The 27164-nt window shown below is 45.9% G+C and overlaps 1 protein-coding gene across 4 annotated transcripts in view; it reads left to right on the top strand.

Moving 5' to 3' along the window:
- Window positions 1–27164, top strand: part of PTPRN2 (protein tyrosine phosphatase receptor type N2) — a 726314-nt gene that overhangs the window by 281395 nt on the left and 417755 nt on the right. For all 4 annotated transcript variants that reach the window (XM_072776801.1, XM_072776802.1, XM_072776803.1 and 1 more), the window contains one exon: window positions 12203–12563. In XM_072776801.1, the coding sequence (XP_072632902.1) occupies window positions 12203–12563 (361 nt within the window). The remainder of the gene's footprint in view (window positions 1–12202; window positions 12564–27164) is intronic.

The raw sequence follows: 27164 nt of genomic DNA on the forward strand, positions 1-27164 counted from the left end.
TCCATAAACAATTTGATACTAAAATTACAAGAAGCCATTTACAGTAGCATGGAGATTATGAAACAATTAGAAATGTAACAGAGTATGTGTAAGGCTTTGTATACTGAGAATTAAAAAAACATTGATGTGAGTACCTGGAGAAATTCTAAATTAATGGAGATATATGTCAAAAAGCTCAAAAGTGTTGAGGTCCCCCTAAGTGATGTATAAATGCAACACCAAAAAGTGTAGTCAATAAGAGAAGAATTCATAAGTTGGACTTCAAAAGAACTAAAAATTTTCTTCTTTGAAAGATCCTGATAAGAGAATGAAAAGACAGAGGATAGGCTGGGGGGAAAACTTTGTGAATAATACACCTGAAAAAGTACTTTTCTCTAAGATGTATAAAGAGCTCTCAAAACATATTAAAATGAAAAAGAGGAGGCAAGTAATGAATTGAGCAAAAGGTTTGAAAAGGGACTTCACCAAAGCAGATAAATGGTAGCAAATAAACTCGAGTGGAATGTTCAACATTATCCATCAGAGAAATAAAATAAAACCATCTAAGGAGCTGCCACCAGGCACCTGCTAGAATTTAAATTTCAGTTGAAATTTAAAAGAGCGTCCATACCACGTGTTGGCCAAGGGGTGGAGACATGGAACTGTTACCCACTGCGGGCTGAGATATGCCCACTCCATGATGCAGCCACTGTCACACTCCTCTCCAAGAGCCATCAGAGCTTTGTCCATTTGAAAACTGAACGTGAAAATTAACAAGACAGGAAACAACAAATGTTGGAGAGGATGTGGAGAAAGGGGAACCCTCTTGCACTGTTGGTGGGAATGTGAACTGGTGCAGCCACTCTGGAAAACTGTGTGGAGGTTCCTCAAAGAGTTAAAAATAGACCTGCCCTACGACCCAGCAATTGACTGTTGGGGATTTACCCCAAATATTCAGATGCAATGAAACACCGGGACACCTGCACCCCGATGTTTCTAGCAGCAATGTCCACAATAGCCAAACTGTGGAAGGAGCCTTGGTGTCCATCGACAGATGAATGGATAAAGAAGATGTGGTCTATGTATACAATGGAATATTCCTCAGCCATTAGAAACGACAAATACCCACCATTTGTTTCGACGTGGATGGAACTGGAGGGTATTATGCTGAGTGAAGTAAGTCAGTCGGAGAAGGACAAACATTATATGTTCTCATTAATTTGGAGAATATAAAAATGTGAAAGGGAAAGGAGAGAAAATGAGTGAAAATATCAGTGAGGGTGACAAAACAGGAGAGACACCTAACTCTGGGAAATCAAGAAGGGGCGGTGGAAGGGGAGAAGGGCGGGGGGTTGGGGTGACTGGGTGATGAGCACTGAGCGGGGCACTTGGTGGGATGAGCACTGGGTGTTATATGTTGGCAGATTGAACTCCAATAAAAAAAATTAAAAAAGAAAAAAGAAAACTGAACGTGAATAGTCACGGCCGCTGTAACAGTAATTCCTAACAGCTGGAGAAGCTTGAATGCCTATCAACAAGCGAGTGAAGAAACAAGTGGCATGCGACTCAGCAGTTGAGATGGATGAATTATTGATGTGTGCCATAGCTCAGTGACTTTCCGGATCATTATGCTGACAGACAGAAAGAACATGCACACGCTTATAGTTTTATTTGTCCGCAGTGTGAGAAAATACAAAGTAGTGTAGGGGCGATGGAAAGGAAATCGATGGTTGCCCGAGGGTGAGGGATGGACACGGTGGGAAGGAAGTGTTAAAAGGGGAAGCGTGTACTCTTTGGGTGATTTGCATTCACTGCTTTTCCTCTGCTGATGGTTTCATAAGTATATGGTTGTGTTAAAACAAGTGTGTGCTGTTTATTGTGTGTCAGTTACACCCTAGTAAAGATGAAAAAGAAAAACAGCTGCGCCAGCCAACACAAAATATTGGGGAATTTTGAACAGATACCTCATTTGAAAAGACATGTAAGTGGCCAATAAGGGCATTAAAGGTGCTAGACATCATTATTCAGTGGGGAAAATACGGCGTAACACTGAGAAGAACTACTACTTCCTGTCCACTGGATTGGCTAAAATAAAAAACTGATACCAACTCTTGGTGAGAATGTAAAGTAATAGGGGCTCTTGAATTAGGGGAAATATAAATTGTTACAGCCACTGCACTGGCAGATTCTTTACAGTTGAACACCCATCTGTCTTGCGACACATTAGAGGAAGGACAGGGTGTGTTCGTGGCAGCCATCTCCTCAGGGCCCCGGCCTGGAAACCAGCCAGGCATCCTCTGCTTCCGAGGAGGTGCCTCCTTAGCAAATCCGATCTGGGGCAGAGGTCAGGGTTCCCTCCTGCCCTCCTCTTAGCCGTGCTGCTGAGACTAGTGTGTGCCAAGGCATGGAGCCCCGAGGACCGAGCCATATCCATGATGTTCATTTGGTTAAAACTTGCCTTCTCATGCCGATCTGTACCAATCTTCAGTGGGGAGCTGCGATCTCATGGTGGAGCGCTTCCCAGGTTTGTCCCACTGTGTCGGGAGGGGTGAAGCAGAGTTACTAAGGACTGCCATCCCACCCCACGCACTCAGCACTGAGCTCTATGGGCGGACAACCTACCTGTCTCTGCACGTTTGTCTGCCCACCTGGCAGGTGTGGAGCATCTGAGGCGTCAGTCAGCAGGGCGGGAGACCAGGTGGTGGCCACAACGTGGTATGTTTGCCCACACACCATCTCTCCCAGACCTGTGGCCTGACCCCATCCTGGCTCATGCTTCCACCTTCTGTCCTGTAGGACCCCAAGCCAGGTCCTGCCTAGAGCGAGGCAGCCAGCCCGGCCCTCCCGCAGCTGCCCTGCTGGTGGGAGAGGACAGAGCAGGAAGCCACGAAGCAGCTTTGTGAGGGGTCATTAGTCCTTGCTTTTCTTTCACGTTGGATCTGTGTGTGCAGAAGATCTTCTTTTTCTGTCCTTAGTTTTGATCTAACTTCCCATGTGACCGTGTGAGAGAAGCTTCTCCAGTGTTCTCTGACATTTGTCTGCTTCTCTCGTCTGGACTCTTGGGAGCAACTGGACAGACGGAAGAGCCTCAGCCTTGCAGTGTCAGGCTGACTGCACTTTCTGTAGACTTGTTCTTTGTGAGGATTGAAGTTCCCAGGGATGTTTCGTGGTTTATAGAGGGGGACGTGGAGGCCGAAGAGGCAGTGACATGTCCACTTTCAAACTCTTACCTGGTGGCAGAGCCCTGAACTCTCATCCAGAGTTTCATGTTTAGTCTTTAAGCCAACAATAAGGTCACCGGGTTTCCTCCTTCATACTCCATGGAACAGCAGGTCTGTCCCTTCCTCCAGACAGATCGAGGGTGAGTCTGAAGCCAGGTGCATGGGCTATGCCCCAGGCCCACTCCTCACTTGCCAGGACATCAGCTTTGTCTCTGTAAAATGCTGTGGCTGTGTCCACACCATAGGGTTGTTGAGAGGGTCAAAAAGAATTAAAACACATAAAACCAAAGAACAGCCTGGCAGCAGCACTCCAAGAGCAGAAAGCCCTTTGCGATGACCCGGATGTATCCTGGCAGTCACCCCCGGCAGCAGGCCTCTGACTCCATGCCTCATGCTCATCCCCGGGGACAGGACTGGGGATGCAGCTCTCGGCCTCAGTCCACTCCAGGTAACTTGTGAGCTGCTGTGTGTGAGGCTGTCTGGGCAGGTGCTGGGAAGGACAAGGTGCAAACTGGGTAGCAGGCAAAGTGGCTGTGACAGGGAGGAGCGGCAGGGTGGGTGGGGTAGGGAGGAGGAGCAGAGGTGTTGGCTTCGGACCACCTGCTGTTTCTAGGCGCATCCCACACACTCCTGATTTAAAACCCACAGCTCATATTACCCTCAACTTTCTGCAGAATTCACTGGTCCTGAGTTTAGAACTGAACATCTCTTCAAGCACATGGAGATTGTGAACTCTGTAAAAAGTGCCTGGGGACGATATTTTTAAGTGAAAGCTCTGGGTCTCAGCTGCAGAGAAAGACAGACCAGTGTGAGGCTCCCCTAAAGGCAGACATTTCTTTAGTCCTGGCAATGGTGCTCCTACGTGGGGCAGGCTGGCTGCTTGGAGCCTGAGGACCTGGGCAGGATAGCCTTCTCTGTGTTGGAGGAAGAGGTGGGGGGGAGGGGAGGGAAGGAGAGAGATGGGGAGAGGAGGGGAGGAGAGGGGAGAAGACAATGAGGGAGAGAGACAGAAGCAGAGACATTGACAGGGAGGAAGAGACCAGAATCTTCCTCTAAGGCCCAAGCACAGAAAAGCACAGCAGGGTAATCCCTTCTTTACACTGATGAATTGGAGGTGGGGGCCCCTGGCCCCCATGGGGATGCCAAATCTTGCCCATCCAGTGGCATGTGGGTCGCCTCAGTAGGAAGCCTGTGGATGGTCCCAGTGTTGTGGGCCTTGCTACTAGCAGCGAGCTCATCTCGATCAAGGGGCTTGTCAATGCTGCCTTCAGGCTGTGAGACAAATGGGGGACACTGCTGTGTGGTCAGAGGAGGCCTAGTCTATTTCCTAATTTGTTTTGGGTCCCCAGCCTACGAGCATACCTGCAAAGCATTGGAGACCAGTGGAGAGACAGGAACCTCGTGCACTCCAGGTTTGCAACGTGAGGGTGGCTGAGAGCCTCCGGGCCTGCCTGGCTGTCCGAATCCATAATTGTACTGACTGGGCCTGGAGTGGGCAGGTGCCGGGAGAGGAGGGAGGACTGATGTCTGCTCTGGTGCCCGGGTACTGGTGAAGCTGGGAGGAAGGGGAGCTTCATGCCCATTCCAGGGGTGGGCAGAGGGGTGCCGGGTGGGCTGTGGCTCTAGAAAGGGCATCAGCCGGCTCCTCACAGCCGCTCTGATTTCCCTCTGACATCCAAGTCGATATGACTGGACCTCCTTACAAACAGACTTTGAATGTTACATAGTCTGTGACCTAATTCTTACTCCCGTCTGCGGTTTGTCTGAGACCTTCTTTCCCCAGAAGGTAGTCCAGAGATGACGCACCACATCCTGGTGCTGGTGATGCTGCTGATGGAGATGATGAGGGTGCTGTGCTGAGGGTGCTAATGGTGGTGCTGCTGATGGAGGTGATGGGGGCACAGTGCTGAGGGTGGTGCTCGTACTGATGGTGATGATGTAGGTGAGGGCGCAGTGCTGAGAATGGTGACGGTACTGATGGTGGTATTGATGTAGGTTATGTGGGTGTAGTGATGCTGAGGGTGGAGATGGTACTGATGATGGTATTGATGTAGGTTATGTGGGTGTAGTGATGCTGAGGCTGGTGAAGGTACTGATGATGGTGTTGGAGGTGATGAGGACGCAGTACTGTGGGTGGTGTTGGTACTGATGGTGGTAATTATGGAGGTTACGGGGGTACAGTCATGCTGAGGGTCATGACCGCACTGATGGTGTTGCTGCTGATGTAGGTGATGATGGCGCAGTGCTGAGAGTGGTGATGGTACTGATGGTGGGATCATTATGGGGACTGTGTTTTTCAGAGGTAATGAATCGTGGTGGTGGTGATGATGCTACCACTACACGTGGATCACCTCCTCCAATTTGTGTGCTGAGCCTGGGGACCCACCCGTTCACTCCCTAATCCTTGGTCCTGCTGGAAGGAAAGTAACTGTTTCCTGGGTTGGACATAGTGGGAGGGGGGCTCAGAGTGGCATGCGGAGGCCACTGTGCTGGTGGATCAGGCTGTCCCACAAGAGCAGTATGCCCCCAGTTTATTCAGAAGTTGGTTCTACTCCTCTCCTGCAGCCTCACTGTGGGTAAAGGACGTGCCAGGATGAATGTCATTTCAGGGCGACATTTGCCGGGCTGTGGTGGCTGTTCTCAGCTGCCTTTTTTTTTTTTTTAATTTTTTTTCAATTTATTTATTTATGATAGTCACAGAGAGAGAGAGAGAGAGAGAGAGAGGCAAAGACACAGGCAGAGGGAGAAGCAGGCTCCATGCACCAGGAGCCCGATGTGGGATTTGATCCCAGGTCTCCAGGATCGCGCCCTGGGCCAAAGGCAGGCGCCAAACCGCTGCGCCACCCAGGGATCCCCTCAGCTGCCTTGATCAACGTGTCCTGTGCCAAGGATGCCCTGCAAGATTTCTCTAATGGGTGGCACAGAGAATAATGCACCGGAGTGGCCCTACCATGTGCCGGGAAGTGGCCAACTTTTGTCCCTTTATGTTGCTGATTTCCAGGTTTGGGCAACTACGGTCCTAAAGGGGTTTTAGCATTATTTTAGGGAACCTGACATCATCGGTTTGTTCAATTCAGACTTAAAACATCTTCCAAAGGGGGAGTGGCTTCTGCTCAGTCAGTCCGTGACTTCCTACTGTTTTTTTTAATAATAAATTTATTTTTTATTGGTGTTCAATTTGCCAACATACAGAATAACACCCAGTGCTCATCCCGTCAAGTGCCCCCCTCAGTGCCCGTCACCCATTCACCCCCACGCCCCGCCCTCCTCCCCTTCCACCACCCCTAGTTCATTTCCCAGAGTTAGGAGTCTTCATGTTCATCTCCTTTTCTGATATTTCCTACCCATTTCTTCTCCCTTCCCTTCTATTCCCTTTCACTATTATTTATATTCCCCAAATGAATGAGATCACATAATGTTTGTCCTTCTCCGATTGACTATTTCACTCAGCATAATACCTACTGTTTTAAAGTAAAGGAAAGTCCCAGAAGGTAAAGTGAGTAACAGCAGTAATCACAGTAGGAGCGGTTGCCACTGGCTCTCCCGGCAGGCACTGTGCTGGTCATCCCCGTTTTGCAAATGACCCAGAGGTTAAATAAGTCACCCCAGCATGGTTCCTGGGGCTTGTGAGGTCAGAGGTGGGATTTATACCTGGGCGTCCAGCCCCACCCGCCACTCTCTCTTCTAGGACCTGCCACCAGCGTGAGCCTACTCTTACTGTGAGTCTCCCAGCTGCCAGCGCTCCTACATGTAGGGTGGGGGCCCTGCCTCTGGGTCCCCTGAGCTCCCCTGAGGACACTATCGTGCTGTCTGTCCTTTGCAGAAGACCCAGTATGACCTGTAGAAACTGATGTTTCTCTGTTATTTCTACAGCTTGCCCACGGAAACACTCTTTTCCCCACTTCTAATTGGGTTCACGGATAAACAGACTCCAAAATAGACTGTTTGTCCCCATCGACTATATGGGTAATGTTCTCAGCAATTTGTTGTGCACGGTGCTCAGCCTGGTTTGTCCCTTACCTGGAGCCTTCCTCTTGGACCATAATTAAAGGCCCTTTGAATGGAAGCTGCGGGTTAGGCTGCACCCGTAGCAAAGAGGAGAGATGCTGGTGGGTACATTAATGAGGCACTTGAACACTCTCTGTGGCCCCCAGCACCATGACCTGACGGGGTGTTCAGAGGCAGCCTCTCTAAGCAGGAGTTGCAGCTGGGCTCAGGATTGACACTTGCACACAATTTGTGGGAAACTGCTGGAGGGGCTATTTGTGTGGTAGCATTTTATTTTCCTCTCCCTTTCCCTAATGAATCTCACTTCCCCCTTTTCTAAAGGAAAAACGGTTGATTTTAGCTGGTACTTGGACAACTTTAAACCATTGCGATGACCAACACCAAGGAAATACAAACGATTTTAAAAACATATTATGAACAGCTATACGCCAATAAATTAGGCAATCTAGAAGAAATGGACGCATTCCTGGAAAGCCACAAACTACCAAAACTGGAACAGGAAGAAATAGAAAACCTGAACAGGCCAATAACCAGGGAGGAAATTGAAGCAGTCATCAAAAACCTCCCAAGACACAAAAGGCCAGGGCCAGATGGCTTCCCAGGGGAATTCTATCAAACGTTTAAAGAAGAAATCATACCTATTCTACTAAAGCTGTTTGGAAAGATAGAAAGAGATGGAGTACTTCCAAATTCGTTCTATGAGGCCAGCATCACCTTAATTCCAAAACCAGACAAAGACCCCACCAAAAAGGAGAATCACAGACCAATATCCCTGATGAACATGGATGGATGCAAAAATTCTCAACAAGATACTAGCCAATAGGATCCAACAGTACATTAAGAAAATTATTCACCATGACCAAGTAGGATTTATCCTCGGGACACAAGGCTGGTTCAACACTCGTAAAACAATCAATGTGATTCATCATATCAGCAAGAGAAAAACCAAGAACCATATGATCCTCTCATTAGATGCAGAGAGAGCATTTGACAAATAACAGCATCCATTCCTGATCAAAACTCTTCAGAGTGTAGGGATGGAGGGAACATTCCTCAACCTCTTAAAAGCCATCTACGAAAAGCCCACAGCAAATATCATTCTCAATGGGGAAGCACTGGGAGCCTTTCCCCTAAGATCAGGAACAAGACAGGGATGTCCACTCTCACCACTGCTATTCAACATAGTACTAGAAGTCCTAGCCTCAGCAATCAGACAACAAAAAGACATTAAAGGCATTCAAATTGGCAAAGAAGAAGTCAAACTCTCCCTCTTTGCCGATGACATGATACTCTACATAGAAAACCCAAAATCCTCCACCCCAAGATTGCTAGAACTCATACAGCAATTCGGTAGTGTGGCAGGATACAAAATCAATGCCCAGAAGTCAGTGGCATTTCTATACACTAACAATGAGACTGAAGAAAGAGAAATTAAGGAGTCAATCCCATTTACAATTGCACCCATAAGATAACTAGGAATAAACCTAACCAAAGAGGGAAAGGATCTATACCCTAAAAACTATAGAACACTTCTGAAAGAAATTGAGGAAGACACAAAGAGATGGAAAAATATTCCATGCTCATGGATTGGCAGAATTAATATTGTGAAAATGTCAATGTTACCCAGGGCAATTTACACGTTTAATGCAACCCCTATCAAAATACCATGGACTGTCTTCAGAGAGTTAGAACAAATTATTTTAAGATTTGTGTGGAATCAGAAAAGACCCCGAATAGCCAGGGGAATTTTAAAAAAGAAAACCATATCTAGGGGCATCACAATGCCAGATTTCAGGTTGTACTACAAAGCTGTGGTCATCAAGACAGTGTGGTACTGGCACAAAAACAGACACATAGATCAGTGGAACAGAATAGAGAACCCAGAAGTGGACCCTGAACTTTATGGTCAGCTAATATTCGATAAAGGAGGAAAGACTATCCATTGGAAGAAAGACACTCTCTTCAATAAATGGTGTTGGGAAAATTGGACATCCACATGCAGAAGAATGAAACTAGACCACTCTCTTTCACCACACACAAAGATAAACTCAAAATGGATGAAAGATCTAAATGTGAGACAAGAGTCCATCAAAATCCTAGAGGAGAACACAGGCAACACCCTTTTTGAACTTGGCCACTATAACTTCTTGCAAGATACATCCACGAAGGCAAAAGAAACAAAAGCAAAAATGAACTATTAGGACTTCATCAAGATAAGAAGCTTTTGCACAGCAAAGGATACAGTCAACAAAACTAAAAGACAACCTACAGAATGGGAGAAGATACTTGCAAATGACGTATCAGATAAAGGGCTAGTTTCCAAGATCTATAAAGAACTTATTAAACTCAACAGCAAAGAAACAAACAATCCAATCATGAAATGGGCAAAAGACATGAAGAGAAATCTCACAGAGGAAGACATAGACATGGCCAACATGCACATGAGAAAATGCTCTGCATCACTTGCCATCAGGGAAATACAAATCAAAACCACAATGAGATACCACCTCACAGCAGTGAGAATGGGGAACATTAACAAGTCAGGAAACCACAAATGTTGGAGAGGATGCGGAGAAAGGAGAACCCTCTTGCACTGTTGGTGGGAATGTGAACTGGTGCAGCCACTCTGGAAAACTGTGTGGGGGTTCCTCAAAGAGTTAAAAATAGATCTGCCCTTCGACCCAGCAATTGCACTGTTGGGGATTTACCCCAAAGATACAGATGCAGTTAAACGCCGGGACACCTGCACCCCGATGCTTATAGCAGCAATGTCCACAATAGCCAAACTGTGGAAGGAGCCTTGGTGTCCATGGAAAGATGAATGGATAAAGAAGATGTGGTTTATGTATACAATGAAATATTACTCAGCCATTAGAAATGACAAATATCCACCATTTGCTTCGACGTGGATGGAACTGGAAGGTATTATGCTGAGTGAAGTAAGTCAATCAGAGAAGGACAAACCTTATATGTTCTCATTTATTTGGGAAATATAAATAATAGTGAAAGAGAATAGGAGGGAATTGAGAAGAAATGGGTAGGAAATATCAGAAAGGGAGACAGAACATAAAGACTCCTAACTCTAGGAAACGAACTAGGGATGGTGGAAGGGGAGGAGGGCAGGGCGTGGGGGTGAATGGGTGACTTGCACTGAGGGGGGCACTTGACGGGATGAGCATTGGGTGTTATTCTGTATGTTGGCAAATTGAATACCAATAAAAAATACATTTATTATTAAAAAAATAAACCATTTCAATGAATAAAGTGACATTGTTTGAGACATAAAAACCATCTCAGAGGTGATGTCCAGGCTCCTTTGATGGAAATTGAGTCTCAGGAGGTCAACAGATTTGCTCAAGTTCACATATGAGAACAGTGACGAGAGCCCCTATCAACCCTAGTTTTCGGATTTTTGACTTGCTACCCCCTAAATCCCTCTTGGAAGACTGAACCCACATATCTTTGAAAATAGCCAGACTGGGAGTCTGAACCATGTGGCTTAAATTCAGTGATGGCCACACATCTTAACTAGATCCCAAGGTCTGCTCACCACTGACTTGACATTGATCTTGGCCCCCAGTGAGGTGCGTTTAGAAAATGTGAATGGGCAAGATTTTAAAAATGTATGATTCATGGAGCCATTGCAGACCACAAAGGGGACTCTGAATAATCCCGGGACAGCTATAACTTCCCTGAGAATCTTCACGTTGGAAATGTCTATGTTGGAAATGTCTATGAGATTTTGATGGTCTCATAGTCGGAAGTAGAACAGTGAAATTCCTAACATGTTTATGGCTGTTCCAGGGTGAGGACCACTAGGCCTCGATTTGTCTAATAGCAAGAGTCTGATGAGAAGGTCCCCTCCTGGGAAAATGGACTCAGTGAATGAGGAGGGTCTACAGGTGGGGACTCCGTAAGAGGCCGTGCTGGTTGGATCGTGGACTTCGTATCACATCTAGTGGTTAAAAGGGAGACAGAAAGGAGTTGGAGTGAAGTGAAGACCATAAGGCAGAGAGGTAGGTGCTTCTACTGAAAGACAGAGTCAGTCACGGTTAGAGAGCTATTTTTGCAGCAACAACAAACACCAGGGCAGGTGACGGCCCTGGAGAAACCTTTCTCTGCATAAGAGAGAAGGCCATGAAGAGATGCTCCACGTCGTTAACTGTCGGGGAAATGTGAACCACAGCCTCATTACGCCACCCCATCACTCCCACTGAGGGCTGCAAGGAAGCAGATGGCTGATGACAAGTGCTGGCCAGGAGCAAGGGATACGAGTCTTCACACTTTGCCAGCGGGAGCGTAACGCGGTGCACCATGTTGGAATCATCCTGGCGTGCAGAGATGCCATACTACCTGGAAGTTTCATGTCTGGGCATAAATCCAAGAGAATTGGAAACATGTGTCCCCCCAAAACTGGTAGATGGACGTTCATAGTAGTATTATTCCTAATGGCCCCCAATGAGAAACCACCCAACTGATAGAAATCACCCCGACTGATAGAAAACGTGCTTTCTCTGTCCAACAGTGTTTTTTTCAGCCACAGGAAGGAATGCAGTACTGGGTGTGCTGGGAAAGGCCACATGGTGTACGAGTCCGTTAACATGACCCGTCCCAAACGGATGACTCCGTAGATACAGAAAGTGGACAGGTGGTTGCCTTGGGCTGGGGGAACGGGGACGAGTGCGAGGTTTCTTCTGGGGTGATCAAAACATTCTGGAATGAATGACCGTGTGGTGCTCTCACTACCTGGATATACTGAAAACACCGAGTCGGGTATATTTTGTGGTCTGTGAATTCCGTTTCCATAAAGCTGATGTTAGGAAACCAGTGCCAGATGGATACGGGCCTTGGAGTTTGGTCTTTTGGGCCTAAGGATTGGGGTGGGCATTTCAGAGATGCTGGTGCCACCTGGAGCCTTGAGCACTGAGGTCAGACGCCCTCTCATGTGGTTGACCCGGAGGCTTACCTGCTGTGTTTGATCCTTGGCCCTGCAGGGTGAGGATCCCCGTGCGGACGGCGTTCTGACCTTCATGGCGCAGACCTCTGCCCTGACTTATGCTCCAGGGCCCCGAGCCAATCACCCCGGGGGCCGCCCTTTATGGACCCGTGGCCAGCTGCAGCCTGACGAGCTCAGCCCCAAGGTGGATGGTGGTACTGACAGGCAGAGCCTGGTTGCTGCACTGAGCACCTCTGCAGCTCGGAAGTCCCCAGCACCCCACAGTGAAGGCGACCTGGGGCCCCAAAACATGCCACGTGCACCCTGGAAAGCAGCAAGGGTCCTTTCGTCCCCGGAAGCCCTGCAGAAATGGCCTTCACCTCCAGGAGACCCCAAGAACCCCCCTGCCTTGGGCAATGGTAAGTCAGCCTCCCAGCCCCCTGGGTTTTTGTTGTTTCTGTTCCTCTGGCTCCTGCCCAGGGCCAGTCCTTTGTACTCTGCCCATCCTGGAAATGGCTTGTGATGTGGCAGCGTTGCCCCCTGGGTCCTGGCTGAAGCCAGTGGGGTGTGAGGAAGGGCCACCCACCCTCCCGTTCTCTGCTGCTATAGCAGAGAAGATGGACCTAGTCGTACCCGGCGGGGTGGCGGGGGCACAGGGGGCAGGAAAGGGCCCTTCCGGGGTGGCTGAGGCACGGCTGTGTGGGCCCTGGCCCTGCAGTGTCCGTCTCATTGCTTCACTGATGAAGGTGCTGCAATAGGGAAACATGGCCAGATATGGCACCCAGGCCATGTTGGCTACAGAACGTTTTGGAAAATGGAGCATGACGGTGTTTGGATTCAGCATAGGTCACGCCCACACTCCTTCTGGTCCAATGCTGGCCACCTCAAAGAGTTATGGTTGTTTCCTGTCCCCAGAAGGACCCAGTCTGAAGCTAACACCACCCACCCACAGTGAGGGCACCATTCAGGCTTTCAAAGTGACTAGCTTTCCATGCCACTCCTTTGGGGCTGTCATGCAGGTTATGCCATTGCACCCTGTCCAAGGAAAGGGGTACGGACTGGCTCCAACGGCTCCATCTCTGGTGTCTTTATCTTCTAGCAGCCTTGTTCTAAGACCATAAAATAGAAAATGAGACTGATAAAATAGGTCTTTGTCTTTGAAGATACACAAATAATAAAATTGAGCAGAGAGAAGGGTTTTTAAACTTCTAAAAAATGAATCGAGAATCACATTAACACCAGCAGTTGGTTTTCTCTAAGTGACGCCTTAATTGGATTTGCTCTGGCAGTCATCTTTTAAACCTATGGCTGCTTTTCAGCTAAGTAGGTCCCTTGTTCTCTCTCTCTCTCTCTCTCTCTCTCTCTGTCCACAAAGCCATGATGACACCTTCTAAATGGAAGGAATGCAAAGTCATAATCAGAGGGAGGCGCGTGTGGCCGTTACCAGTGCTTTCTTCTCATACTCGTCTTGGGAAAGAATGCAGACTGTGCACTTGCTTATAGGACTTGTTTGCCCATGAGTGCACCGCTGGTGCGACAGGTGCTCCTCTGAGGAAGGCTGCCACCTGGACCAGCACCTCTCCCTCCTCTGGGGGCTGCTTCTCCTCTGCGTTAAGCTGTGTGCTGCTCAGAGGAATCCCTTTCCCTGGCCTGCTGCCTTCTGCACCCTCCTAAGAACCAGACTCTCTTGGGGGTTGGGGGGGGCATCATCCGCTGATTTGGCTTTCCCATTGTCATTGCACCTTCCATCCCCCTGACTCAGCCTCCCCTGACGCCCCTGCTGTGAACATGCTGCAGAAATTCACGCCCAGCCACCCTCTGGCCACCCACCCACCAGCCACCCTCCGGACACCTTCCGGCCACCCACTGGCCACCCTCCGGCCAGGCAGTGGCCTCTGTGCCCATGTCTAGGCCCTCTCCGTGGTGCTGACCACCCGTGTACTCTTGAGCTCCAGACTTTCCGATAGGGGCTACTTGTCTCTGTAACCACCCCTCTCTGTCTCCTTTCTATCTCCTATGACAAAAAACCCCCACTTATCAGCTACTTCTGTCCTAATTACTGGACATAGGGAGCCCCTACCGAGGGGACTTAAGTCCATTAGAGAGCCAGATGTGTTCATGGAACGTGGCGTACTCTGTGTGTCTGCTGCTGCCCGGGGTGGGGAGGGGGAGGGCTTCCTGCCTCCCTGTTATTTTGGCACCTCCCATTCTTCTTGGTGTCTCCCAAGGTGCTGACCTTTGAGAACATAGTCTCTGAAAACACTCTCCACGCTCCTCTGACCCTTATTAACTGCATTTTTTTTTCCATGCTGACTTGCAATGTTGGTTATCTTCTTATGTACATGGTCTTCCCAGCTGCACTGTGTGCTTTAAAAAGAGACATGTAAAGTGTCAATCATGATGTGAATAGAGAACCATAAGATGAACCTTGTGTGCTGCATCCTGGGGCTTTAGCAAAGGGCAGCTCCTGCTCTCTCCTGCTACTTCTGTGCACCAGCCACCATCCCCCCCTCAGCTAGTCCCATCTGTATCTCAGTACCACATTGCAGGAAGCTGAGAATGCATGTACAACCCTAACCACAATAGTCTTACCATGTACTAAAATAAGTACTAGTGTCTTAATATCATTACCCAATCAGCAGTCATGTTTCTTAGTGGTCACGAATGTTCTTCACAGTTGTTTTGTTTTGGTTTTGAAGCAGGATCCAGAGAAGAGAGCCATTGAAGTGGCAGGTCTATAACCCTGCAGAAGGGTTCTCCCCTTCTTCTTCCTTTCCTTACATTTTTTATTTATTTTATTTATTTATTTAGTTATTTTTCTAACAACATTTTTTTTAAAAACACATTTTCTCGTAGAGTTTTTCACATTCTGGATTTTGCTGATTGTGTCCTGAGATAACACGTACCTTGTTCCTTTGCTTTGTACTTTGTGTGAACCTGGAGCTGTAGGGGCTAGCCCAGAGATTTGACCGTGGTGTTCACTGCCCAGCAAGAAGGCTTCAGAGGCCATGACAATGTGCCCTTCTGTGAGGAGGACACAGTATCCTGTGGTTGTTTTTTTTTTTTTTTTTAAGATTTTTAAGTTTATTTATTCATGAGAGACACAGAGAGAGAGAGGCAGAGACATAGGCAAAGGGAGAAGCAGGCTCCATGCAGGGAGCCTGACGCGGGACTTGATCCCAGGACCCCGGGGTCACACCCTGAGCTGAAGGCAGACACTCACCTGCTGAGCCCCCTGGGCGTCCCTTCTGTGGTTGTTTTAGCACCTGTAGCCAAGGGCTGCCCGACCTTGCTGGCAGACTTCGCCTTGGTCGTTTGAACGTGATGAGCTTGTGGCACCGTACCTTCCCCAGAACACATCTCACAGGGTGTGGCGTGCGGTCATTTGATAAATGCTTCTCTCCCCTCGTGGACTGTCAGCTTCGGAAGATGGCACACCCTCCCCTGTCCCTGTCTACATCCCAGCACCCGGAGCCTGTTTGCTGAGTGAATGAGCCAGTAGGTTCTTCCATGTAAACAGCCTCATTTGATTTTCATATCACCCTTAAAATACCGTATTATTTTCAGCCTCATTTTGCTGTTTAGGAAGCTGCAGCTCAGAGGCTAAATGGTAGCACTCACCTCGATGTCAGGTCATGGAAGACAGAACTGGGGTCACCCTGACATCAGGTCACTGAGAACAGAGTTGAGGTCACCCCCATGGTCAAGTCACCAAAGACAGAGTTGGGGTCACCCCGACATCAGGTCACTGAGGACAGGATTGGGTCTCCTAAGAGGCAACTGTATTAAATATAGATTTGAACACAGTTTACTTTGTTTCTCTGGCTAATTGTACCTGGATTCTAAAGCTGTAAATAACCTTTCAGCTGCACAGTTTAGCTTTCTCTGCTGTGCAGAAGCATGTACCTCATAATTATTGAACTCTACATTGAAGCTAAGTATGTACTATATTGAATTAAATGAATTTTTTAAAAAAGTGTGTGCTGTCCTCTAGTGGGAGTAGCATAGAGAAGATCACGTGGCAAGGTGTCCAGTGTCGGAGGGTAAAGATTTCTCTTCTTACATATTTAGTGGAAAAGACCACCTTTCCTCTAAATTTGCAGTCCAGAGGCTTCCTGAAAGTAACTCTCTGCCTCAGTGCACTCCTGGGATTTAGCTGTTCAGGGAGCCGACCGCCTGGAGACCTCCGGTGCCACTGGCCAAACAGCCGTGGCCCTGTAGAACGTGCGTGCCGGTGGATTCAGTGCCTCTGGGCACAGCGTCTCCATGGGCCATTCTCTGCAGAAACCCTGTTTCTCTGGAAGCAACTGCCGGCATGTCAGAGGGGAGGGTTCCACAACCCCTCAGGGTGGTACGGCCTGGCCGGCTGGGTGTCCCAGAGCCCTGGGGCATGGCTACCTGGAAGTGGGTGGTGCTGAGGGCCAGGAGCACCTGTGTGACCCCGCAACGAGGCTGCTGTCTGCAGCACGGTCGAGTCCTACCGCAACACCAAGTTCAGGTTTTGCATTGAACCAGGGGAAGACCCCACATACCCATCACCAAGGAAGTGATGGAGAAATCCACCTAATTTGTGTGGCAAATACTCATTTGGTAAAAATTTTGGGTAGAAAAGAGGCTCTCTTCCTTCAGTCACTTGTTAGCGACACCTTATCCTCTTAAAAAGCTTTACGGCGGGGTAAGCCTGAAAGGAAAGGAGACAGCATGGGGCAGGGCTCCCAAGCATGGTTTAAGCTTCCCTCGTCTGGCCTTGGCCATGAGGGACAGAGCCCTGGTGGCCGCCCACATGCGAACTCCTCCATAGACTGTCGTCTGTGTTTCCGTGATGATCAGATTGCTGTGGAAATTGGTTTGTTAGAGATAATCTGTTGTGCTTTCCACCCGTTACAAAAGAACAAATGGTTACTGAGCAGAGTATGAATAATGGGTGTGTAGAAAGAAGACAAAAGTCGCATCCGTGTCTCATCTGAGGTGAGGGCCGTCACAATGGTATGTCCACCCCTCTAACCTCTGTGCACTTGTGGCCCAGGACTAGTCCTTCCTCCAGCCAGAGACTACCACTCAGGCAGGTCCTGGGAACTCTGCACATCCTTACATGATAAAAATGGACCATCTTAACCATTTTAAGTGTACAGTTGAGCAGCATTAAGGGTATTCAAGTAGTTGTACGACTGTCACCACCATCTCTCCCCAGAACATTACATCACCCCAAACTGGACTCCGTCCCCACTAAACAATGACTCCCTATCTCCCTCCCCCAGCCCCTGGCATCCACCCTCTACTTTCTGTTTCTATGGGTTTGATGACTCTAGGGACCTTGTAGAAGTGGAATTGCACAGTATTTATTCTTTTGTGACGGTTTCATCTCACTTAGTATAAAGTCCCCAGGGTTCTTCCATGTTGTAGCAGGTGTGAGAATTTCCTTCCCATCTAAGGCTGAGTGATAGTCCATTGTATGGATAACACCATATGTTGTCCGTCTACTGATGGACACTTGGACTGCTTCTACCTTTTGGCTATCGTGAATCCTGCTGCTATGACATATTTGAATTTCTAAATTAACTTTTGCATTATAAAATTTGCATATTTCAGAAAGATCCAAATAGTACAGAGTATACAGAGTGAAATCTGAAGTGTCCCTCCCCATAACCGGTCCTTCTATGACTGCTCCATGCTCAGATGTAAATGCCTGTCCTGTGTGTCTGTGTCTTTCAGATTTCCCACCAAAACCAATGATCCATACATGTACCCATACATCTGTGTTTCCACAAATGGAATCCTAGTGTTGAAAGATACTGGAACTTGCCCTTTGAGTTTTGGATAGTTTGGGTGTCCCTCTGTGTTAGTATTTCTCGACTTGCCTCCTTGCTGGAGGATGCAGTGTCCTTCATATCGCTGCTCCATTGTCCAGTTAATGACCTTGGAGCATGCTTGTTTCATTGTACATAGTAGTTAGCATTTTGCTGCATCTCTAAATGTGTTTCCATTACACTTTTTATGGAGGCACCACAGTTGCTGTATGTATGTACCGTAATACACTTAAATTGGTTCTGTATCTAAGCTGTTGACCCTTGAACCGTGTGGGGATTAGGGGTGCCAACCCCCTGTGTGGTTGAAAATCTGCACATAACTTTGGACTCCCAAGACCTTAACCACTAATAGCTTATTGTTTACCAGAAGTCTTACTCATCACATCAACAGTTGATTAACACATATTTTGTATGTTCTGTATATTACAGACTGTATTTTTGCAATAAAGTAAGCTAGAAAAAAAAAAGGAAATGTTATTTAAGAAAATCATGAGGAAGAGAAAATGTATTTACAGTACTCTGTACTATAAAAAAATCCATGGATGGTGGACCTGCCCAGGCCTAAGCTATGTTGCTCAAGGGTCAACTGCATGTCTATTAAATATATATTGTTGTTGATCTTTGCTCTTCATATAATGCTGTATTAACATCCTCATGCATAAATCTTTTCAAACCATAGAACCTCGATTGTGGTTTTTACCAGGCTCACTGGTCACTGAGTTTTAATGAAGCCCTTTAAAGTCACTATTTTCCCTTTTTTAAAACAGACTATTTTTTTTTTTAGAACGGTTTTAGGTTCACAGCAAAGTGAAGTGGAAGGTATAGAGATTTCCCATATAAATTCAGGCTTCACACATGCAGAGCCTCCCCCATAAACAACATCCTCTAATCTTCTACCAGTGTTAAATTGGTTACAACTGAGGAACCTGCATTGACACGTCACTATCACTGTAGTTAAGGGTTTCATTAGGGTTCACTCTTGGTGTTTTACACCCTTGGGCTTGCACAAATGTACACTGACATGTCCATCATGATAGGATCCTACAGAGTAGTGTCACTGCCCTAATAGTCCTCTGTGTCTCCTGGTTCATCCCTCCCCATCCCAGTCCTCCAACCACTGATCTTTTTACTGTCTCTGTCTCCATAGTTTTGCCTTTTCCAGAATGTCTTAGAGTTGGAATCACACAGTGTGTAGTCTCTTTAGATTGGCTTCTTTGACTTAGTAATATGCATTTAAAGTGTTTCCATGTCTTTTCATGACTTGACATCTCATTTCTTTTTAGCACTGAATAATATTCCATTGTCTGAGTGTACAAAAGTTTACTTTATCCACTCACCTACTGAAGGACATCTTGGTTGCTTCCAAATATTGGCAGTTACAAATAAAGCTGCTGTAAAATAAACATCCAGGTGTGAGTGTTTGTGTGAACATAAGTTTTCAGCTTCTTTGGGCAAGGAATGTGGTTGCTGGATGTAGGAGTTTTATATTTTTGTGTTGTACAATTAGGCTTGTAATACATTTTGAGTTAGTTTTTGTGAAGCATGAAGGCCTGTGTTTAGATTTAGTTTTTTTGCATGTATATGTTCAGCTGTTCCAGCAACATTTGTTGAAAAGACTATCTTTGCTCCATTGTATTGCCTTTGCTCCTTTGTTAAAAATTAGTTGACTAGTCTTATGTGGGTCTGTTTCTGAGCTCTCCAGATCCATACATCTGTTCATTTACCAGCGCCATACTGTCTGGATTACTGTAGCTTTAGAATAACTCTTGAAATTGAGTAATGTCAGTCTTCCATCCTTTTTCTTCTTCAATATGGGGTGGCTATTCTGGGTCTTTTGCTTCTCCATATAAACTTTGGAATCAGTTTGTCAATATCCACAAAATAATTTGCTGGTATTTTGGTTGGGATTGCATTGAATTATAGATCAGTTGGGAAGACCTGACATCTTGACAGTATTGGGTTTTCCTATCCATGAACATGGAATATCTCTCCATTTATTTAGTTCTTTGACTTCTTTTGTCAGAGTTGTGTAGTTTTCTTCATATGGGTTTTATAAACATTTTGGCTAAAGTCACTCTTCCAACTCAAGTCTCAATGATGACAACTAAATAATTATGCAAACCACCTGAGGGGATGATGATGCATCATCTACAATTTTCTAAACAGTTAACTGGAGCTAATGACAAATAATATGCAGTATGCCCACTGGTAGAAGCTCCCAATCTAATTCTTGCTCACTGATAATACTCAAAACACAACCACATAGGAAACAAAACTTCTAACCAATCTGTTGGAATTTTTTCTTTATCATCTTGATTCTACATCTTGTGGAGCCTGGACTAGGAAATAGGATAATTTAATTCAGAGTATTGCTCTACGAACTTTTGGTCTAGGTATTTTGTATGCTAGCTTCTTCCCAGCATGCCTTGTTGTTTCTCCTAATCAGGTGTCTTACTACATTATAGTTTGAATGGCCAAGGTAATGAGTTCTCCACCCCCCCCCCCCAACCTGTACTAAAATGGATTCTGTTGTGCTGATATGGAACATTTACTGGGGCGGAAGTCTGAAGGCCTTTCTTTACTGGCTGTGCAGTTTTCTATGTGACTCTTAGCAAGTTTACTCATGAATTCACTCATTTGCTGAACACCTGCTGAGTGCTAGCCAGTCACATAGCCTTTCTTGTTCTCTTCCTTCATTCAAGATAAGAGTGTTGTGATAAGTATATTTTTAAGCCTCTTCCCATTTGAACTTCCCATGATTTTGAAGTCCTGCATTTGCCAGTTGTATTGTTAACTTTTCTATTTGTGTTGATGGTGGGAGTCCCAACCTGAAAATTCATACAGAGCAAAGAGTATACCCTGCATCCCTCAATCTCAGGAGGGTACTGAACCAGGTCTTTTCATAGATTATAATATTGAAAAACCAGATTCAAGTGCTTCTATCATCCTGGAGAATATATATCCACAATTTTGCAGTCATTTGCACTTTAAAGGAAGTACTGCTGCCTTTTTCATTTTCTAAAAAAAAAAAAAAAAATCCATCCACATTTGAGTGAAGACCAGTGTTGCTCTAAACTTTTGGTTAAAAAAAAAAAAAAAACAGGACCAGATTGATCACTTAGTCACCGGAGTAAAGAGTCTGCTTCTCGGAGCCTGCTCCATGAGGAAGTGTCAATAAATTCTTCATCCTGGCTACATGCCTTTCCCTGGGGTTTATCTAGGACACAAAGAAGAAGGCACCTGTGTTACCAAAATACCTCTCGTTTCAGTGGAATTTAGTCTCACATTTGGTATAAAATGCCTGAAGCTTTTATTTTAGCTTATCACCATGTTGTGGGGTCAGCAAATAGTCTACTCTTTCCCAGGGTGGAGGAGAAGCAGAAGCAGGGCAAGGGAGTCTCTGGGTATCAGTCTGTGGCTTATGCAGCAGGAAAATGGCTCCTCTTATCTTGTCTTTTGATCCCACCCCACCTGCCCAGTATCTTTGAAGTGGGAGGCACCTGAATGGGGGTGCTCAGCTGTGCAGGGAGAGCAGCTGGTGTGACCAGGGATCCTAACTCCACATCGCCCCAATCCCATGCCTTCCTCCTTGCCTCAGACACCACTTTCCTTGACTTCTGCACCAGCAAAGATTCACTGTTCAGATTTGAAAGGAGCCTGGGGAGTCATACACTCTGCTCCCATATAACAACATATCTGGTAGATGAACCTACAGCCTTCCCTTAAGCACTTGTGACCTCATTGCTTCCCTGGGAGGTCATTCCATAAGGAACCTGATGTGTTTTCTAGAAAGTTCTTTATATAGAGTAGTATGGAGTTAAAATTTGCCTTTATAGATGGATAATGGGTAGGGCACCTAAAGATAACTTACTACAACCATTATTCCTGTTGCTTTCCACCAGGAAGGCCTCCTGAAACAACACAGAACAAGTGCACTCTCCTTGTTGCCTATCAACCCTCACATATAATGTCAGCTTCCTGACACATTTCCAACTGAAAACTCTGGGTTAGTGGAGACCACTGAATCTAGTGATTTTTACCTTCCAAAGGCATAGAATGGGTCTCAGGAAAGAGCTGAAGGGTCAGAGGCAACCTTCCCTTTCTCTCATGTGAGAATATCAGTGGCCCCCAAAGAGCGGAGCCAGGGTGTTGAGTCCCCAGGGCACTGTGGGGTAGTGACTGGTTTGGATGTGATCATAAGTTGAGTTCTTAGCTACAGATATGTATTAACTGTGCACACTGGTCCTCCACCAGATAGAGCTACTAGGAGGGAATTAACAACTCTTGCCATTCAGAGGGTGTTTCTATGACTGGGATCCAAATATTCTGCTGGTTAGCTTATTTGGCTAATGTAGAAAAAATTCAGTTAGTACTCTTGGCCATCTCTGTAAAGTTTTTTTTTTAATTATTTATTTATGATAGTCACAGAGAGAGAGAGAGAGAGAGAGAGAGAGGCAGAGACATAGGCAGAGGGAGAAGCAGGCTCCATGCACCAGGAGCCAGATGTGGGATTCGATCCCGGGTCTCCAGGATCGCGCCCTGGGCCAAAGGCAGGGGCTAAACCGCTGCGCCACCCAGGGATCCCATCTCTGTAAAGTTTTATATCCTAGTCTGGCATTTGCCATCCAGCACATGTCCAGGCCACCTTCCCTTGTCATAAGTCAGTTACCATTTTGAGTATGAAGGTTTTTATTAATAGGAATTTCAATGAAGCATCCTTTAAGAAGGCAGTCGGACTGCCACCACCAACTGAAGTGACACAGTTAATCCAAACCTAATTTGATTTTTTTTGTTCTTTGTCTTAGTATTACATGTTATAGAGAGACTGGGTGATGGTGATGATAGTGGTGGTGGTGATGATGGTGGTGGTGGTGGTGGTGGTGATGGTGATGGTGAAGTGATGATGGATGATGGTGGTGGCAATGATGGATGATGGTGGTGGTGATGATGATGATCATGATGACAGTGGTAATGATAATGGTGGTAGAGATGATTCTGATGATGATGATGGTGTGTGTTTAGACATGGCTACATTGTATACTTGCATATATGCATGGTGATAAAGGCATTTAAGAGCAAGAGCTGTTATACATGAACCACATCTTCCTTGTTAAAGCAATTTTGTAGTGAGATTATCCACACAACATTGCTTATTCGCTAAAGCTTATAACATTTTGTCTGAGGGACCCTATTAAGACATATAATTTCAGTAGGTCAGGCTTGTAGCAGTTGTGCTTGTGGGTTGATCTCTTACTCCAGGACTTACATATTTGATGTCCTGACATTTGTGTAATTGCTCTGCTAGAGCCCACTTGGAGCATTGAAAGCTACTTAAAATGTCATTATTAGCTGCCCGGGTCTCAGAATTATATGGTGCAGTTGATGGAACAAAAGAATGTTCCACTTTGATGCACGTGGTATTTGATTGTGCTCTGGGCCACGGTCCCTCTTCAATCCACCAGGGATAGCTGGACTTTTTAAAAAGGATTTTTGATTTCTGTTCATCTTCAAATGATTGACAGTGGATGCCTTTGAGATAACTCAGTGTGGTTTACAGAGGTGGCATGAGAGATGACTTCTGATATGCGTTAATTGTTCTCATCATAAGCTGGTCAGCCACTTTGAATGTTTTTAAAGTTGTTTTTCACTAATGAAACCTGAAAGGTTTCTTTTTTGGATGAGAGGAGACAATTTTGGGAGTTATATTTTATTATTCCATTTTGGAGACAGATACTTCATATTATAGCCATTCTAAGAGACCCATAACAAGTCTTCCCTGTTCTCTGATCTTTATCTTAAAGAATATGAGTTTTATCATGTGGGGATCTATTCCTGTTCTTCTCCAGATAATGAGAACAGACTGAAGGAAGCTGAAGAAAAAAAGATGTATGGTAACAATAAGAATTTCTCTGAGTTCTTAAATGTTGGAACAGATTATTAGAAGAGGGACACAATTTCACATTCACTGTATTAGTGAATTATTGGCTTCCCACCTCCCCCATCTTCCAGACCCTGCATTATTTTTCCATAGCTCCTGTCAGCACCAGATATTCTATGTATTTGTGTTTTCAGTTGCTTATTTTCTTTCTCTTCTGATGTGGATGAATGTTTCATGAAAGCTAGGGCTTTGTTAACTGCCTTATTCCTGCACTTGAAAAGTAGCTGTGCATACAAAATGTGCAAGGGAAGAAGGAAAGAGAGGATCTCCTGAACTCTTCTGTTTAAATTCAAGTACCTCTGGGGGGCATATATCACTGATTATCAGTAACCTTAGTGAGACCTGGAATGAGTCACCCATACCACGAGCAACAGAGAGAGGCTGCCTGAAGAGCAACCTGGGTGGGTCAGTGAGGGCAAAAGGGAGGGGCTGTTTGGACACCTGGGGACATGACCAGACCTTGGACTCCTACTCAGAAGATGCACAGAGAGTTAGGGGTACAAACCTTGCCACACACAGGCAGGGATGTGAGAGTCTAGCCTGCTTCACAGCTTCATCCAAGGCCAATGTGCTGCAACCCAGGATCTGAATCATCACTGTGATCATTCTTCTGGCCCCTTTACCTGGTAGTTCCAGCCCAATAATCCCATCAGGGTGTGGTCTTACATCTGGAGACAGTAGGGCTCTGAGAGGAAATGTTCTGCCCAGGTAGACAGTAAACTTTGACTCAGGGGCTTAATTTAGTCTGCAATGTTGCCACAGGGAGGTATGTGATGTCCTCTGCCCACTGCCATTAGGTGCAGAGTGGGGGTATGCAGGGATTCCACCTTGAGGAGCCCTGTTAGGATAGATGGGGGTGGTCTGACAGAGACTGGGCATGAATCCTTGGTTAAACAAGGTGCTTGGGAATGGAATGTTTTTATCCAGTGATTTTTCTGGTTGAGTTTGCATTCACCAGAAACATATTTTTGATTCAACACTTGTTAAAAGTTTCTCATAAATGTGTGGCACCTTGGTGAATATCTGGGGGCATTGTGGTGTGTTCTTCAGCACACTGCCCCCCTCAAAGGAGGGGGGCACACAGGGAGCATCACCCCACTGTGACAAGCCTTGGCCACCTGCTGCATGGTCTCTAATTTTAGGTGTTGCCTTTTCTCACCTTCTATGCCATCACTGCAGCAATGCAGGCCACTTGAAAGTGGATGTGTTGATACTGCTAGAGATATAATAAACAGCAAAGACCTGTGCTTGCTTTTTAGTCTAGGTTATTGTCTCATGTTTTTTATTGACTTTCTATTTGAAATACATTCTTGGCATTTTTAATGGAATAGTTTTGCTCAGGGTAATTCAGACCCCAAAATTATACTGTAAGACTTTTTTTAAAGACATGATTTGGGTTTATCTTTTTTTTAAAAAAATCAGCAAATTAATTGGGTTACCTTCATTAGAAATTATAAATAATAAGAGGTGCTTAGGTGACTCAGTCAGCTAAGCATCTGCCTTCAGCTCAGGTCATTACCTCAGGGTCCTGGGATCAAGCCCCATGTCAGGCTCCCTGCTCAGCAGGGGGTCTTCTCTCATTTCCTCTGCCACTCCCCCTGCTTGTGTGCTCGTTCTCTCTCTCTCTCTCTCTCTTTGTCTCTCTCTCAAACAAATAAATAAAATTTAAAAAATTATAAATAAGAATTTTTAAAACTTTATTTTAGCAAAAGCCAAGTTTTATATTTTTATATTTTACAAGTTTTGTAAATGACTTTGTCAGATCTAAGTTTGTCAATTTAAAATTTGATTTCTTTTAAAAAAAAGATTTCATTTATTTATTTATGAGAGACAAAGAGAGAGGCAGAGACATAGGCAGAGGGTGAAGCAAGTTCCATGCAGGGAGCCTGATGCAGGACTCTATCCCTGGACCCCGGTATCACGCCCTGAACAGTGGCAGATGCTCAACCACTGTGCCACCCAGGCACCCCTAATTATTGATTTCTGAGAGTAAAATTTAAACGTAGATTTAAAGTTTGGAGGTTGTTTGGTTGAATTTCAGGAAAGACATTTGCCTACAGATAGGGTAATAAGTGACAGTTTGAATAACATGTCAATTCAAATACTTGTCTGTTTTAGGAGGAAAGTAAAATGACTTCTTGAGTTGTGCTGTCCTTTGATGTTCTTACATGGTCTCTATGGTTGGTCTATCCCATATATTAAGTTTGCTTAATACTCTCCAGTAGACAAGTCTCTCTGGCTTCTAAAACATTTTGATATGTATGTGTGAATCCTATTGTAGCTCTGCAGCAAACTGCCTTTAATTCATTATCCTTTCTCATAGTGATTCTTACTCAAGGTTCTGAACACAATAAGTACCCAGTACCAGTTAGTGAAGTGAAAAGGTGAACGGATGGGTGAATGGGGGAGTGGATGGGTGGATGAGTGGATAGATAAATGGGTGGATGGGTGGATGGGTGGCTGGATGGGTGGGTGGGTGAATGGATGGTTAAATAGACGGACAGGTGTATGGATGGGTGAGTGGATGGGTAGTTGGATGCATGGATGCATGGATGGATAGATGAGTGGGTGGATGGGTGGATGAGTGAATGGATGAGTAGTTGAGTGGATGGGTAGATGGATGGGTGGGTGGATGGATGGGTGGGTGGATGAATGGATGGGTGATGGATGATGGATAGATGGGTGAGTGGGCAGATGGATGGCTGAATGGATGGCTGGATGGATGGCTGGGTGAATGGATGGGTGGATGGGTGGGTAGATGGATGGATGCATGGATGGGTATATGGGTGGGTAGATGGAGCCTGGGGTCTGATTTTAATAACTGAGGTCAACAGTTTTTTAAATGAGGGTTAATACTTAGGAGAGAACCATCTCAGAAAGCATAATCCTAAATTGAATCTTGAAGAAACTGGGAGGCAGTAGTCACCTGGCAGAACTAAGCATTCTGATGGACAGGGGGTGTGTTCTCTGCTTTTTGTGTGTGGATTATGCTGAACTGTAGCTAGCACTCACCATGGACATCCAGGCTGTGTATGTGCAGTGGACTGTAAGGGATGAAAACCAGTGGAGGGCTAGGTTATTCCTGACCATCGCCTCATCATCATAATAATAGTTCTGGCTGTTAAGCACTTATGGTATGCCTACCACTGGATAAGTGATTTCTATGCCTGCCTCACTTGTCCCCATCATACATAAGGGGCCTGAGCTCCAGGGAGATCTAGGGGCTAGTCCAGGACCACACAGTGGGAGAACTAGGGGAGAGAGGAATCCAATGG

This window comes from Canis lupus, chromosome 15 (assembly GCF_048164855.1).
Source record: "Canis lupus baileyi chromosome 15, mCanLup2.hap1, whole genome shotgun sequence".
Classification (NCBI taxonomy): domain Eukaryota; kingdom Metazoa; phylum Chordata; class Mammalia; order Carnivora; family Canidae; genus Canis; species Canis lupus.